The sequence below is a fragment of the Echiichthys vipera genome (genome assembly GCF_963691815.1).
Source record: "Echiichthys vipera genome assembly, chromosome: 20".
In the NCBI taxonomy this organism is placed as follows: Eukaryota; Metazoa; Chordata; class Actinopteri; order Perciformes; family Trachinidae; genus Echiichthys; species Echiichthys vipera.
In genome coordinates this window covers 5,969,395-5,987,508 of record NC_139845.1, presented here as the reverse complement: position 1 = coordinate 5,987,508, position 18,114 = coordinate 5,969,395, and the positions used below count along the sequence as shown (strand labels likewise).

General features: G+C 42.8%; 1 protein-coding gene across 1 annotated transcript in view; it reads right to left on the bottom strand.

Moving 5' to 3' along the window:
* acss3 (acyl-CoA synthetase short chain family member 3) overlaps positions 1-18,114 on the bottom strand; it is a 47,488-nt gene that overhangs the window by 23,438 nt on the left and 5,936 nt on the right. Inside the window, exons 4-9 of the mRNA XM_083934991.1 lie at positions 17,632-17,766; positions 15,135-15,275; positions 14,350-14,430; positions 13,862-13,957; positions 11,356-11,507; positions 2,936-3,039 (exon numbers count right to left, since the gene is read on the bottom strand). Of these exons, the coding sequence (XP_083791117.1) occupies positions 2,936-3,039; positions 11,356-11,507; positions 13,862-13,957; positions 14,350-14,430; positions 15,135-15,275; positions 17,632-17,766 (709 nt within the window). The remainder of the gene's footprint in view (positions 1-2,935; positions 3,040-11,355; positions 11,508-13,861; positions 13,958-14,349; positions 14,431-15,134; positions 15,276-17,631; positions 17,767-18,114) is intronic.

Here is an 18,114-nt window from a genome sequence, read left to right as displayed (position 1 = left end):
ACAGACCACTAATCAGCCAAGTGGGCTAATAGGCGTTCAGGTGAGATTGTTGCCTGTACAAACTCAAGGTCGATGACTTTCCAACGGTCCAACAACACTATCGATCTCATATTTAACACCGAGATGTCGTCTTGTCCACCATCGATCCTCCATTCTCTCTCGCAGGCTGGATATTACAAAACAAAGAGACGTCCAATTGTGCTCCTTTCGCTGTCGCATCTATCATAGTTCAATAGTACTTTGGGGGGACGGCAATCAAACAACATTAACATGATGGCATGCTGCCTCGATCCAAGTCTCCCATCCAAGAAGCCAACACTGTTCTACCCATTCAATAATCATTACAGACCGAGGCCTGATGACAATGCAGGGGAAGCAATATTTCAATTAGACATTTTATCGGCCAGACCCACAACAGCCATTTGTATAATAGGAATATTGTGAGGCGAAGAAAAGGGAGATCACCAACTCTCCGGGGAACTTCAAACTCTGCCTTCCTCGTCTAATGTACGGCCACTGGACTGTGAATTAAGGGGCATGACCTAGCAAGCCTTTAAAATGATGAACGTGACTGAGCCTCTGTGAGCCTGACATTAATCTTAAGTGCACTGGTGCAATCGGGAACTGGGATAGTAGAGCGAGAGCAGAACCATCAAAATAAAAAGCCCTTCGCACCGAGGCTTGTTAACCACAACAACCATCACTGTAATCTTGTTTAAATAAAAATTGACAGAATTCACACACTGACGGTGTATTTTGGACCCTTGAAGTTAGAAATAAGACAGTAAAGACTCATTATCAAGATCCCAGTGATTGTTTTCGTTCCTTTATCTCTTTGCTTAGCGAACGACTTAGTCCTCGCAGCTCAGCCAGTCACTCAGTGTCCCATATGGGTGAAAAGTCAATTAAACATTAGTCAACTGAATGAAAGGCAATGCCAATCAAACCCCTTATTTAATTGCTGCCCTGGGATGTGTTGAAGTAATGCACTCTGGGAGTTTTTTCCGCCTGACTATGGCTGACATCTGGGTGAGGAAATCTGTGGGGACTTGGCCCACTGGATATTACATTAATAATATATTCAATTCAATTGTATTTATAGTGCCAAATCATAACAATCTCAAAAATCTCAAGACACTTTTACATATACGGAGTAGGTCAAGACCACACTCCATTTCTTATTCATAATTAACAGAGACCCAATAATTCCCCCATGAGCAGCAACAAGTCGCACCATATTTAATTATAATAATAAGTATTAATATATAGTTATATACAGAATTAATCCAGTGATATTGTGCACACAATGGCGACCAAAACCTTCCCTTTAACAGGCAGGAGCGTTAAATATTGGCAAGAAGGTGCAGAACAGGGAAATCAGCCTTATTGCGTTAATACACTGCTTTTCTTTTTGAGTTTTTGCACCATCACTTCTGCTCATGATTCTTAATTTGACTTAAATTTTGGCTTATGTGTTTCAAGTCACAGGAATACTGTTTTTTTCTCTAAGAGGAGCTCTGGTGATTCTTCCTTTCAGCCATTGTTTCATGTTCCCCGTCGGCACATCCCTGATCTGGTTTTGATTGCGATTCAAACAACTGGTGCAAAAGATGACACGTCGCTTTGTGTCATAATCCGTTTAGAAAATCAAAAATTAGGGTCTTCAACATCATAATTACTCCAATAAAAAAGGTCTACAATACAAAACATCAGAAGGGACTAATCAAAGAGGGACGTGCTTCATAAAATGTGCTTCACAATGAGGCGTGCTTTCGAGGGAATAGTTATGCCTCTTCTCAAGGCCAAGTTAATGTCATTGGACTAATAAAATGCAGCAAAGACCACGTTTGTAGTCTTCTTACACTGATAAGCTTAAGAGGAGGCTGAGTCTTGAAGATGAGATCAAATTAAAACATCATATACAGTTCATGCTAATAAAGAACTTGAGGCCCTTGAAATGCTTTCTCAGTATCTATATCAGAAGAACTTAATCCCCAAAGTTTGAGGGTAAAGTGCTTCTCAACCGACCAGACCGACATAATTAATTGCATAAGGCAGCCTCACACAGAGCATAGAGTAGGGGATAAATGTTTGAACTAATTTAAATTTCAAGCACCAGAAATCTTGTAGCGTTAAGTCCATAAAGTGCACAGTCTGTGTGCTGAGCCTGGCTGTTATGTTATAACAGAGAGACAAAAGAGGCACTCAAACCATAAGCTGAGGTGGTCTGGGGCACGTTTGATCCCTCTTCTGTAGTGCAAACACTAACGTGTACAAGAATGCAACAGGAACCTACTTAATAAAAGCAGGATGTGCCCGGTGCTCTATAACTTGCACATTTTACACCGAGCTCAATGAAGTGTTGCATGGCCATCCATCATTTTACCCTGTAGACGGAGATGTGTTCAATTCTGCTAACAGCGATGTTTCCAGCCGGAGCGACACAGCCTATTACATGACTGGCGAGAGCGTGAACATAATAACTGTGTGCAGGGACCTTTGATCTCCTCTCGGAAGTGACAGTAAGTAAATCTGAACACAAGTGGTCAGCAGGAGACGCATGACAGACACACATGTGAACAGCGATCTGTCTTGGCTGTCCACTTCGGTTTGGATCACCGAAACACATTTTAAAACCAAAGTGTAAAGAGGGCCAGAGCAGGGGATTCCAGCTTTCACCGCACAGCTCAGTCACTGATCAGTCAGTTTGCACTTTGTTCTCAAGTTTCAATTTGCTGCTTCCTGTCTAATATGCAACTTTGGGCTAAAAGGAAAAAAGTATGCAACCAGATCCGATGGGTGCATTATATATTCAAAAGTTCACAGTGCAGCTTTAAATGCAGGGCACGCATGCAGTTGAAAAATCAAGGTTGTCAGATTCAGATCTCTCTCTCTCTCTCTGATTTCTGTGTTTAGAAAATAGAAACCGTCCTACCAGTCTGCCACCAGTGATCCAGGACAGGAACCCCAAAGATCCTCTTTGCCCATTCCAGCGTCTCCACATCACAACGCTCCCCTGCCAGAAATAACGACTGCAACCTGCGAGGACAGAGCACGTCCGTCATTCACCTTGAAGAAATGTGACATATCTACTTTCTCACAGGAACAGTCAAGATAACACAGCACATCTTTGCAAAGAGAAAAACTCCAGTTTGAAAAATGCCCCACATTATAGAATCCTGAACACTGTAATGTTAAAAATGGGATGCATACATTTTCCGCAAATAAACAGAAGTGCACTACTGGGGATTAGAAATGGTCTCAGAGGCCCTACAGCTAATTTTGGCTATTTAGTGTGGAGTATATGCTTGGCCCCTGTGTCTTTAAGGACACTAATTATATACTTTATTTCATATTTCTATGAAGCGGGAGATAATCCTAGCTGTGGAGCTGTGATTTACCACTCTGCTTTAAGTGTTTTGCAAAGAAAATCTTGCATTATGAAAACTGGGTCATATCAATTATGCAAAACTGTGAGACGTACTATAAACTATGGCTGACAATTTCTCTTGATACTCTTGGATGTGACTTTGGGCTCATCTGATATCTCTTCAAGGAAATGTGTTTGGACCACAACCAGTTTGTCTTCAGGGCAGCATCCTCCACTCCACTTCACTCTCCCTGTGATCCTGACTGAGGCATCCTTACCATTTCCTCATACAATGTCAAACAGATAGTTATCGTCCCCTCTGCTGACTAAAGGATCTTTTCCTCCTGCCGACGATGGCTTGACAGAACAAAGAACAGACGTAAGAATCTTCAAGTTCATGGTAAAATCTGTACAGCTTCAATGGCAGAGAGACCTGCAGATTAGGGATGGGCAATGAGGGCATTTGCTACCGTGCTGCTAGATGCGACTGTACAAACAGGAGAAACATGCAAAGATTACTATTGCTATTAAAAAGTTCTGTGTGGAACTATTCAAACTGGCCAGACAAGATCAGCAATAATGATCTGGGGATAAGGACCTCTACCAGCAGCAGGTGAAATTGTTACAAGAAGACGTTGATGGATCAGAGACACACTACAAAAAACAGGGTCAAACTCCAAACAGACAAGCTTTGGCATGGAACTCCTCAAGGGAGAGTTAAAGAGGCCAAAGGACACCTGGAGACTGGATCTCCAGGCTTACATCAAGAGACTGGGAAATCAGATCAGACAGAAAACAAAGCAAATGAACAGGAACTCTAGAGGTCCCTTGCCGATGGACAGAGGTGTCAGGCAAAAGTAAGTAAGTATGATGGTTTGTCTTCTTACAGTCAATCTTTTCAGGACAGTAGAGGTGAATCCGTGTTGGTGTTGAACATCATCTCCCCTAAGTTTCCAAGTGCTCAGTGCTCAGTTTTCTCTATGGCAGAAAACACTAAATTCCACTTTTTCTCTCTCCTATGAAACCTACGTGCAGTTTGATTCAAAGGCATTTCAAGTTGGTCGTATGCCTTCCACTTAACACAGTCTGGGTGTGCTACGTTCTCCCCAGGAAAATGCTGATGTGACCCTGAATCATGGAGTACACGGAGAACACAAACTCTTGGAAGGACATCTGAATCTGAAGCGGTCCCTCCCTCATTGGTCCCTCCCAGTTCAAGCTTTAGTTTCCCTCCTAGTTTGGACAACCGCTACTCCCTGGCTTCATGAAAAACTCCCCCCCTGCCCTCCAGGTGACCCAAAACATTGCTGTTCCTATCTTCAGCCTTCCCTGATTTCTCCCACATCATTCTCTCCCAGTCTCCCTCTGTTGGCTGCCCATGGCTGCTCATATCTAATTCACAACACTGCTGGTCGCTCGCTACAAAGCTGTGAAGGGGATCTGTAACCCCCTTATAAGTCCAGGCCACATAGATGCTGATCGCTACATTTTCCCTGCTGGTCATCACTCATGGCTCTCACCCCACCGCAATGGTGAAATGACTTTCCAACTCCAATCCAACTCAAAGTCACATTCGATCTTCAATAACAGGCAAAAATATTTTCATCATGCCGCTCTCTCCCCACTGAATCATATCTTTTCTTCTCCTGCTCGCTCGCTCACTCTCCCTGGATTATATTCTGTTCGCTTTTTCAAGCACCGCTCTCCAACTCGATGGTTATTTAGTCGCAGGGACATAATGCAGTCTGCTTTTTCAGTAACACTGTGATTGCTGAACAAAATGTGTGATTTCATGTTAGTAATCGGGAAAAAAAACATCATAAACATTCTGCTTTTGTTTATCACCACCCAGATGTGGAAGGGTGCCTGAGAGTCTCCAGTCACTTAAGTTGCACGTAACAATATTCGCCAGGAATTTTAAAGAAAAATTTGATTATGACTATCTTTTGGTGTTTCTCGTTCAGTCGTCCTCTTTGTTTGATGAGTTCTGAACAGTTCTGATTATGTCATTTCAAAAGAGGACATGTCAAGCATTTATGGGCTTTAAAGGTCCCATTTTCACTTAATTTTCAGGTTCATACTTGTATTTTGGAGTCCTTACCCCAAGTGAAGGAGTTCAAGTACCTCTGCATCATGTTCACGAGTGAGGGGACGATGGAGCGTGAGTTTGGCCTGAGAATCGGAGCAGCGGGGGCGGTGTTGCAGTCGCTCTACCGCACCGTTGTGACGCAAAGAGAGCTGAGCCGGAAGGCAAAGCTCTCGATCTACCGGTCAATCTTCGTTCCTACCCTCACCTATGGTCATGAAAGCTGGGTCATGACCGAAAAAACGAGGTGGCGGGTACAAGCCCTCTGTCTGAAACGCTCTGTTTTAACGCCTGTCTTTTTAAGACCCCAAAAAAGCCCAGTGTGCTCTGATTGGTCAGCATTTCGGCGTCTTTAGCATCTGCGTTGTTGCCGTCTTTGCACCATCATTGCAGACAGGGAATGACTGTAACTGCACTGTAGCTGCACTTTCTATAGTAAAGTTGTGACATCACAACCGTACGGAGGTCCTGGCTCTTACAGTATAAATGTAGCACCTCGACCTGCTTGATATAAAACTTTTTTTTAAAGCATTGGAAAAATGTCCACACATAGTGAAGGTATCAGGATTTATCAGGCAATATAACTTCATAGGAATAAGTGTGAAGATTCTCATTAACACAAAATCTAAATCAATAGCTGTAAACGGCTGCTTCCATTTTATCACTTTTGTACACTTTATGACTACTTATATGGCAATTTGTCTCTGACCTTGTTGATCCAGAACTTTACAGTCTAATGATTCATAATAACATCCTTAAGGATAAAGCTCTCAGTAAATGGCTGGACTGTATCATATATGAAATGAGTGAATCAAGAACCATAATGCAACCTCGGACTCACAATGTACCATCATTCAGCTGTCAGATAAATCCGACCCTGCAGGAAGTGAACTACATAACCTGTGGAATAAATGAATGATTGAGTCACTGCCCCGGCAGTGGCCTTTTGTGTTACCGCACTCCCTCTAGTCATCCGAGGACACTTCAGATTCTCTGTGGTTTTCATGTTTTCTAAGGAGTTCAATGGAAGTACAAGTTTGGAGGATTCACACAGACACTGTGACCTCAAAAATGGTGGAGGGAGGACGATGGTTTGGCTGCTGCCCAAGCTCAGGGACTGTGCACTGAGTCAGTAAGAGCCAGTGTAAACATCTGTGTTCTGTTTTCAGGGAGGGGAAATCTTAAGGAAAATCTTCCTTTCCAAATAATATTTTTAATAAAATTCAGGGACAACGTGTGAAACATGAATGATGGTGATGTGAAAGTTATTTCCGATTATAGCTACATGGCATAAAGCTACAACATTTATATTTTTCACTTCTTAACCGTTGTTAAAATGAAAACGCCTCCTTCCATCTTAGATATTGACTTTACTGCCTAACATTTCAACACTCTGTTTCAAAGTAAACTTCTTCACATGCATACATGCGTACGAACAAGGACTTCATTCATTCAGATTCAAACCAAGACATGCACCACCTGTTTACTTTATCATGGAATTTACTCTAGGTCACTGGTGAAGGTAAAGTACAATGATAGCAAATGTACTCTGAACTCAACTGATGCACACTGTCGAGCTATAAAAAAGAACTAAGACAAAATCTCAAAAGTTAAAGCAAATATTCTCTCTTAAAGGCCACTAACCAGTGTCCAATAAAAACTATTGATATGCTAGTTTGTAAAGATAAGTCCTCACTAATCTCTACAATATGACCTTGGAGCAGGCCAATAATGCAGAGAAAAACATATTCTCTGTGGTTAAGGTCATCCACATGATGGCCTTTTGTCACGTGTTTTAAGTCTGCAATTTGCGCTGACGCTGATTTAAGTAAAAGACAATACAGTTGGTGGAGTTTCCAATGGATTGAAATACACCAACAAAGCACACCAGGGAATTCCCTGCGCCATTCTTTATTTAAATATTAATATTTTGGCTTTTGGCCTTCATGAAAGCAGCTTAAGATAAACAGGAAAGGGGGAAAAGAGAGGGGTTCAGGGCCACGGGTCAGATTGGAACCCAGGGCCACTGAGGTAAGGACTTAGCCGATTTCTACATGAGTCGTCCTAAATGGTAAATGGACTTGTACTTCCATAGCGCCTTTCTAGTCTTCTGACTCCTCAAGGCGCTTTCACAGTGTTTGTCACTTTCGACCATTCACACAGGCATTCACACTGATGGCAGTGGACATCTACATACCATCTAATCTAATCATTCACACACCCATGCGCACGAGGAGCAATTCAGGGTTCAGTGTCTTGCCCAAGGACACTTCAACATGTGGACCGGGGGAGGTGGGGATCGAACGGCCCATCTCTCAAAGTGAGGACGACCCACTCCATCACTGAGCCACAGTCACCCCCACCTACTACCTAGTACCTACCTACCTGGTGAGCTACTGAGGGCCGGATATGTACCCTATTTTAATAAAAGGCAAACCCCACCACCTTTGAAAGAGTTGCGACAAACAATTATTTTCAATATCGCTTAATCTGCCCATTATTTTCTCCAATAATCATTTTTCAAATGCTATGTTTTAACTGACCAACAGTCCAAAACACCAAAAGCTATTCAGTTCATTATCATGTGTGACAAAGACACGCATCGAATTCTTACATTTAAGCAGTGAGAAACCAGACAATCACTCTTTTTTTGCTTAAAAGAACGACTAATATAATTAAAAATGAAATTTGTCAATGGACTAATCAATTTGTCGACTAATTGTTATAGCTCTGACAGCACCACGTCTCTTGTTTATGAGTAAGGCTCTCAGGACTGAGTCAGTTCTCTCTTTAAAGCACAACTGACAGAGTGTCTGCCCCTTTGTCATTCTGGATTTATGCAGAGCGCTGTTGCCTTCACAACTTTAGACAGCCCTGCAGCCGGACCCTAAATACCAGATGTAGTTTTCACATCGATAGGGACAAGTCGTATGGCTCAAGCACATTGATAAGGACTCTGGGCTATTCCAGTTGAGCGGGCTCTTGAGGGAGTAAATGTCGCACAGTGTCAATAAACCACGGACGGGGTATGTGAGCGGTATCAAATAATTGTGTTTTCTCTCTAGCATGAAATTATGGGTTTGATAATAAAGCTTCTCTGAAAGGTTTTACTACTTCCATCAACACACTTTTAATTAAAAGTGCATTACAAGTATTGACATATCCTCCCATGTGTTATCGGAAGTGGCAAAATGCAGAGATTAGCTCCGGATCCATTAGGCAATACTGTCACAAATACTCTCAGTCACACAGCAAATTAGACTTTCACAACAAGGTATAAATTGTCAGTACCTCCTCCACTACGCAAACCTTTTAAACTCCATAAAAAGCATTAAGACAGTTTCAAAATGCCACGTTTTATTTGCAGAAAGCCTGTTTTTGTAAGTGCGAAATTGAAAGTACATATCATGAGCTTGCGAATGAAAGGCTCAGACACAGAGCCGCCCCGCGCTCAAATGAAATTATGTTTCATTTCTGCCTTTGTATTGCTGCCTCTGTGTCACGGTGACATGTTTTGCTCAGCGCCGAAGGGGAATGCAGTAATCTTTCACCAACCTGCCTCCTCCGAGGAGAAAAGACACATTGAAAACACAGAAACAACATGTCGCTTAAATGACTGATCGAGGCAGGGTTGAAACTGAGAGGAGAAACGGCACCAATATTTGAGAAAATAATACATGTCTGCGAGTTTAAGAACGTGCTGCGCATTCAGCAAGGCAAACAACCGAGGTTCGCCGCATTCAGCACACAATGCCAGAGTTACTGAATGATTCAATGGGGCCATAGGTCATCCGCACACAGAATTGCTTTATGATTGTGTGCTTAGAGGCATTTTCAGGCTGCTGTACGGAATAAAAGTGGTGAATTGACACCACAACCCCTCAGGTCCAAATTTCTCCGCGCCACACAAAATAATTAACAATCCTAATCATCGCAGCAGGCGTTTCGCTCACTATGCCAAACCAATGCCATTAAAAATGTCTGGGTTTTTTTTCAACTCTGAGCCACAGAAGACTTTTACCTCAACAGTGAGCAGCCGGGGAAACAAGTTCACGTGGTGTGATTTAATACAGGTGAACTGCAGTGACACATATGCGAGTCAAACTGAGGGTACAGACTGTGAGGAGAGGGATGTGCACCGACAGAAACTAGCGAGAGGCCGGACAGGCTGTGCAGCCATTAGATGCTCCAACACGTCACTCCTTCGAAGAGCAACAAACAACCTGCAGTTGATGGTTGAGGCCTTTTTCCGACTGTCTGCACTGGGCTGAAAGCTTTGCTAAAAATATCTCTACCTCTTACACTATGTTAAATGAAAAGCCAGTGTTTGCAGAGCTTTAGCATGAAAGGAATGTTCACATCATACACATAACTGTGCTTAACATGTGTTCTTAGTTATAACCTATCTTAGTTTTTGAATAGCCTGAAAGACTTCTATGTTGGCTTCTTTTACACTATTGAAGATGTTCAATCTCCAATAGGGGTGAAAACAACTATTGCTTTAATATTTATCAATAATTTATGCCTAGTTCCCCGAGAACCTTGGTTTTCCACTCTTCAATAGCTTTGTGAGCTCTCAGACAAAGCCCCAGATCAGAAGAGAACCAGCGTTGGCTCAGCGCACGCAAATGGAAGCTGAGAGGCTCTCATCTTGACCTGGCGGGGGGGGGGGGGGGGGTGAGGGTCTATTGGGGAGCTACAGCCAGTGAGAGCTCAAGACAAGGTTTTAGGGGAGTCCTTGAAACTTTACTGAATCGGTGAGCATTTGCTACACAGACCAAAGTTGTTGTTCCATCCCAAGGAAACGAGTAACAAAAGTAAAGACGTATGGAAACCATGAATGAATAGTTGAAGCACAGTATTACATCCTTTCCCGTGTCACTTCTCGCATGCGATTTCATGTCGTAACATAGTTTGGAGACCACACACACACGTCGGGGATACCTGTCATGACGTGTGAAAACACAACGACTATTAGGGTACTTCCAGACGATCGCAAACTCTTTTTTCTCCACACGGCCTCGGCTCAACCAATATCTGTGTCCACACAAAACCAGTAAAACGGGCTAAAAATGTTGTAAAACACATGCCAGGCCTGGATGTGGTGCTGCAACTGCCACAGAAATACACCAACAACAGAGAAGAAGAGACGGGGAAATGCTATGTGAGCTATGATACGAACACCAGCGACGAGTTTCTCATCAAATCTGATGACTTCCCAAATCCTCATCCATACTATAGAGAAATCTAGCGACTGTTTCTGGTGTTAGTGGAGACCTTTGTGGTGTTTTGGACTGCAATTGTTTTGTGACGCCTCGGGGGTTAGAGGTCCGAGGTGGGGTGATGACGGTATCGTTTAACAAAATATGTGGTTTCGCCGTCCAGAAGACTACATCTGGGACCCAGGTTTAAAGGTACCGTTTTCAGGCTCGGATAACGCCGGCTGGGTGTGGATGGTCGGTCAAAACGATACCAAAGTTGTGCGGTTGTTAAGAGTCGGCCCTTAGAGTCTCGATTACAACAGGGCAAGTTGTGTAGTGTGAATAGTACAGCGATCTGACGACTTTGACAGGAGTGTAGTGTGAACTTATCTTTAGTCTATACAGTTTAAATATTGTAAACAATGGCATTCACAAGTTTCTGTCCCCCTTGTTGAAATTAAAGCAAGTTGCATTGCTTTATTTTGCAAATCACAGTCGAAAATCTTTACCTTTAAGATCCTGCAACCAACAAATGTTTAACATGTTTGTTTTTAAGGACTGATTATTATGAAACGTTAGAATTGTTGGCAATTAACGTTTGTGTCAAATTGCTAATTTATTAATCTATACGGTACAAAACAGTTTGTGTCATCTTGGTTCTAGGGAATTTCCATGTTGTGTGACGTGCTGCCGTCTACCTGGACAGAGGGTATTTCTTCCCAAATTCAGCGTGGGGGTCCTGCTGGCGAATGGCTCGGATGGCGGTGGGTGCTGTGAACATGGAGCTGGCTCCGTGTTCTGATAGGACACGGAAGAACGCCCCAGGGTCTGGCGTCCCCACAGGCTTACCCTGTAAAACAGACAGTGGAGCAACAGCTGGTTAGTTCGCAAACTGTAACACGGATGCAGGCATATAAATCATATGGGGGACCTCATATGGAGCGAATGGCAGATACATAGATTAATATGGAAGCAAACATTGCAGCAATATTCTATGTTGCACAGTACAAATTCACTTAAACGGTGAACTACAAACCATGAATATTCATAGAGCAGCTGTTTAAAACGGGAGAGGCTCACTGGAAGGCTGCCTTCCAGACAGATGGGCTGAGAAATCCATGGAATCTAAAACACAGTTTCACTTTAGGAGTATTGTTTGTCTAGAAGAAAAGATACGGACAAATGACGCCTGCAGGCAAATGCTTCCAACAGCCAATTTTCCCGGCGTGTGCAGCGGTGACTTCTTGGTGTCATTTTTGCTCTGAATATATACTTTTGCCCGTGTATTGATCAGAGGCAAGACACAAGGTTGGCAGCATCACGCCTGAAGGGAGACAGGCTATTAGCTCAAGAGCCACGTCAGACATCCACCGTGGCTGCAGTCAAACATTGATTTAAGGAAAGCAGATGAATTCGGCGCTCAGCAGTTCTACTTCCTACAGGTGAGATAAAGTCAAGAGTGCTAATGGAACGAGAGTTCCTCAACATTAGGAATACACACAAACATCAAGACACACATCCCTCTCGACCCGGGTCTGCAGATTTTATTACATGCTAATAACCCTCCACATAATAAATAGCCTGCACAGAGAGCGTGCTGCAATAATAATAATAATCAAATGCATCAATATCAAGCAGCCGTTCAAAACCTACATTCATGCAGAAAATAGTTTGGTAAGCTGGTTTATTCCCTTATTATTCATCTTTATGAGAGGTTAGGTGTGCTGCATGGCAATGTTGTCCTCAGTGGAGGGTTCTCGAGTGATAAGAGATATTGTTGGAAATTATAAATGTTGCTTCATTTTAACCTCCCACATGTTTCTTGGTAAAATGACAAAAAGCTTTACAAATAGAAATGTTATAATAAATGAATAGGCTTGAACACTTGTATTTGCATGATGGAGGCTGTTTGCAGTTTCCCAGTTTATGTTGGTACAATTTGGGCTGTACAATTAAATATTGTTGGGCACTTGAATGTTGTTATGATAACCAACACTGAAGTACTAAAGCATTGCTAAAGCATGTCCTAACAGCAAGTAAGTGTCTGACTATCTGTCCACACTGAATCCGTTAAATATGCACTAAGTGTGTAGTTCAAGTTGTAAAATAAGCTCTTGAAAAACATCTACATTCCCTGTGCTCCAGTGGACTGTGTTCAACAAATAACTACCAGTCACATGTCGTCTCCAAGAATGCACACACACAGACACACACACAGAGACAGAGAAAAGAGAGAGAGAGAGAGAGAGAGAGAGAGAGAGAGAGAGAGAGAGAGAGAGAGAGAGAGAGACTGTAGTGATATAAGGAAGTGTAGTATGAATAACTCGCTGCACAGTTCTGTATTGTTAAAATAAATAAATATCACAACGGTAAGTACTCTAGGGATTGATTACTCACGCCCATCCCCAGTTTAGGAGTACCCTCAACTGACAATAGCCAGGAAGTCAGCATGTTTACGCATCGTCTATTTTGTTGTAGTCCTGCCCATAGAAGCTTCTGTTCTGCGCTGATATCAAATAAGCAGGAAAATGCAGAAACGTTGCGGCTGGATTCATTTTCAAACCTCCTACACAGGACCTGACAATAGCTTTTATGTTACCGACACTCTCAAATCGTCTCTACTGAGTAGTTATTTTTCCGAAATGCTTGTTATAAAGATTCAACTAGACATTCCTTTGCATCTATATTACACTAAGATTAAACATTTTTAAATTATCATTTACAAAGATATACACCTCTTTCCGTGCACCTATGAGAACTATGTTGCATGTTACACTGCCTTAGTTTGCAATGCACTCTGGGAATTTTCTTCTACCACTTAGTTAGGAGTCTGCATCTGAAAACGCTCCATTCAGAGGTCTGGATGACCGCTACCCCTCGATCCCCAAAACAAACGGGACATACTACCCCACGCAAGAAAGAAAAGGAGTGAAAGACGGAAGTAGAGAGAGCTGCAGTCTGTCTGGGACTGTAGAAGCCAGAGTCAAACATGGCAGCAGGGTAAAACAGAGTCCCAGTCCACATAAGCTGGAGTCGTTCACCAAATATGGATGTATTCAGCTTGCAGAGCCAACAAAGGCAGATACCAGGCGGACATTAAAACCTGCCTTTGTAAATTGTACTACTCATTTTCTGGCAATTCTTGTTGTTTGCAATTTAACTGGTGTTAGTTTTAGATATTAAACCCCTCCTGCGGGGACATACCTCATAGAGAATTGTGCTGTTACCATGAAGCAGAGGAGCGTAGCAGATGTATGAATGTCCGACCACCCAGCCGAGGTCTGACGCTGCCCACCAAACCTGCAACAGGTGAAAAAAACATGACATGTACAGATACTCTGCGTTCATGTGATCAAACACAGTATTGAGTGTTGTTTAATAAGTAAAGAGAATTCTATTTCAATTCCCTTTGGCCCTTTTAACGCTGAACGTGCAACACTTGCGGTACCTGAATGCACTATAAATGTAAATCAGATAGCGTATGTTGTGAAAATGATGAATGTAAATGAATGTAAAAAACACAAGTAGAACATACTACTTCCAAAATGTATGACTGCTTCGGTTCCCATAAATATTACACGGTGATCAAATCTTCTCTCAAGCACAGAGCAATCCGTCTATTTTGCTGACTGCATGCTCTTTGTTCACAAACATGGCTCTCGCTCAGAAGAGGGGGTGTTTTATTGCCTTACATCTCCGGGACTGAGTCCATAAATATTTGACATGGTCCATTTCAGCATCACAGCGTAGCCTGCAGTGTCTCTCACAACACCCTGGGGGACAAGATAAGAAAAACATCAGACATAGTGACAGGTATTGCACCAGGCAAGGAAAGAGGCAGACGTTTAATATCAATCTAAGCACAGCCACTCAACCCTGCTCTAGTGAAGGGGTTGGCGTTTTGTCTTCAAATGTCTGCTTCTCAAGCGACCAGCTTTTATTAGTTAATGGTGCTGTATAAATATTTGTTTTAGTGCGTCCTCAAGGCTCCAATTACAGAGATTTTTTCAAATGTATGGTGTCCATATAGCAATAACTGAGAAAGTCACGGTAACTTACAGAAAAAAAAAAGCTGGCAATAACACCACTATCAGGCTCAGGAAGTAGCCAGCAGGCGGATATTTTATATCATCTGTTGGTCTAAGACAAAATGATACCATTTGAAAGGAGCTGGGGTTTTTTCCATTTGAAGCTGCCTGAAGGCAATTCGTCCTGCATGAGCTCCAGCTCCTGCTGTGGAAATGCTCTGTCTTATTTATGTCACAGTGATGGTGTTTAGATTGGGCTCGGATTGTTTTGCAGAGTCAAAGAGCAGATGAGTCACACAGTGGCTCTACGCAGAACCGACAGCATTTAGGCCCAACCGTAGATCCCATAACTCGTCTGCATGAGAATGTATGTGGTACGTGAGATCTAGGCCGATGAATAAGGTGTTGATTTTTCCCTGCCGCTGATCACAACCCTATCGTGTCAGTACCTTTGGTGTTCCAGTGGTGCCGGATGTATAGAGGACGTAGAGAGGGTGATTGGAGGGAACTGGAACACAGTCATGCGGCCGAGCTGTGGCCATCTCTTCCTCCCAATCCAGACTCAACTCCGGACTCATTGATACTTTTTCCTAGAAAACGAGAAACACAGACTCATATTAATTCTAATAACACTGCTATAAAAAGGAAACTGAGTGCTCATGGCTTCAAATGGCCGGGCGTTTGTACATTAATTGCCATATTTAAAAGATCATAATGCATTTAGGGAGCGTTCAGCTCCACTTTTGCTCATTAAACAGCACACAATCTGGGTGCAAAGGAAGGTGCAACAGGCAAAGGGGTTGCATTTAGTCTCAATTTATCATAGGTGAGTGTTGGGAGTGATATAAATTAAACTTATCAGAGTGTCATGTCCCATTCCCTTTAAAAGTCAGGGGAAACCTGGATAGAGGGGCAGTTTTCTGCTGAGGAAATGGATCTATGTGTAAAGTGAAAGAACGCAAGCGGTTCATCTACAGCAGCAGAAGGAATCCACCAAAGCAGTCGCGGGGGAAGGTAGCAGTGGACGTGGTTGTCGTCGTCTTGCATTGCCAGACTGTCTGCACCATCCCGGAGGTGATATAATGTAATGAGCAAATGCACCGATAACCTGTCGAAGTGAGGAGGAGGAGCGCGGCTGGGTCTGTGTAACAGGCAGAGTGTGCACATCTTATGAACACACAGGGGCACATCTTACTATCTGAATAATACACCCTTTAAATACTGCACCGTTGACTTTAGACCAGGTTTTCGTTAGTCAATGTGGCAAGACCACACCTGATTTTAAGACCAAAACACCCATGCAAGTATTATCTGCCACTTACACATACGCTGAGCGTGAGAATGACAACTGCGCTTGTCTCGCATTGACAGCTGTGCTTTGCTCTGAGCCTGGCGGTAGATAGAGCCTTATGAGTTATTGACCCCTTTCATTGACTCAGGTGGTTGGATTTGTGTTTTCACAACAAAAAACCCACCCTACTTGCTTTCTAAGTCACCGGGGGGATATGAATTCTCACTTCTCACTTCTCAAAGTCGCATTAATACATATTTTACATTGAGGTTTATGTTTGAACTCTGTTCTAACTCCCATCGGTCATTCTACTCTACCACAGAGGTCATTTCAGGTCATAGACTAATGCCCCTTCATTTGTCTCATTTCAAATCTCGTTTGACACTTTAATTTCATTAACAATTAAATAATCCGAGGAGGCTAAAGAAAAGTCCCAGGCCATTTCTTTCTTTGATCCTGAGAGAATGAGCTCAAGACTAAAAGGACATCATTCAAGATCACACAGACGCAAAAGACAGACCGGCCATATAACCTCCAGGCGTCTGAAATGCATCACTGTTTACTCACTTTACTCGATTCAACAATGTAGAACATGTTGGAAGCCAAAACCTCTTGCTCACGGAATTCAGTTGCTGATAATGCAGCAGTGACCACCATCAAGGTTGTGATTTACATGACTTTGGGGGCAACTGTGGCTCAGTGATGGAGTGGGTCGTCCTCCATTTGAGAGATTGGCGGTTCGATCCCCACCTCCCCCGGTCCACATGTCAAAGTGTCCTTGGGCAAGACACTGAACCCAGAATTGCTCCCCCGGCTGCGCATGGGTGTGTAAATGTGGTGTGAATGGTTAAATTAGATTAGATGGTATGTAGATGTCCACTGCCATCAGTGTGAATGGGTGAATGTGACAAACACTGTGAAAGCACCTTGAGTAGTCAGAAGACTAGAAAGGCGCTATAGAAGTACAAGTCCATTTACAATTTTAAGGGAATGAGTTTAAGGTGAATTTCCCTGATTCTGTCTATATTCCAGAGAAGATGCAACGGCGCTCTCTTAATTGAGCACATCATTCACTGATATACAACACTGGGGTGTACAAACGAGATCAAATAAATTGTGTATTGGTAATTTAAGAAGACAACAAAGACAGAGATGCATGGCGCAGCTGTAACGCATCTGAACCGAGACACTAGGCTAGTAAAAACATTTTGAGAAGAATGACTGCAACACTGTGCGATCAATTCCAATAATAACAATAATAATTTCTATTTTCTAGGCCAAAAAAATTCAATGTTTTTCTTTTACGCTCGTGTGAAGACGAAGCGAATTTTAGCTTGCCGTCGCCATATTAATGTATAATTATGTGCTGTATATTCATTCTGCACAGCTCTGCCTGCTTACAAACTGGATCTGTGCCCGGCTTTGTATGAGAGCCGCCAGCCTCCATCCCCCACCTGCAAACATACTGACAGTTTTTTCACTTTCTCTCATCTGCTTGAACCAGCCATACATCATTTCACCTTTTGATATGGTGGGGTATAGTATATAGTGGCCTTTTTAAATACAGTGCTTTAAAAAGGCCCCATATTGCACAGCAGGTTTAGAAACGACACCACATTGACAAGCTAAGCTGTACGACACTAAGTGCTTCTTACCATGTTAGGCCTGTTGTAGATGAGGACTTTCGAGGGCCTGTGCGAGCTCAGCTCCAAAGCCTTCTCCACCAGAGGGATGTACTCCACTCTTCTGCCTGGCTCGATGCCATACGAGGCTGTAACCATCAGCTTTGGCTGAGAAACACAGAGATCAGGTGAGAATTTGATTGCGTTCAAATGTCAAGAACTTGCAGCTCGATGTTTCCATGGTTAGATTAGAGACAGAGTCTAGTGCTCCCATTATATCTGCTTTCAATGCTTTTTTTGCAGCATTATTAACAAGGTGTTAGTGGCATGAGCCTGTTGTCCGTGGCAGCACTCCAGTGTCGCGTCAAGTTCAGTTCACAAAAGTCTTTAAAATGTGTGTGATACCGATTTCCTACTCAATAGCAGGCTCACACACATCAATCAATCAATCAATCAATACTTTACTTGTTAGGGACAGTGCACATTAATGAACAACGATAACAACATATCACTGTA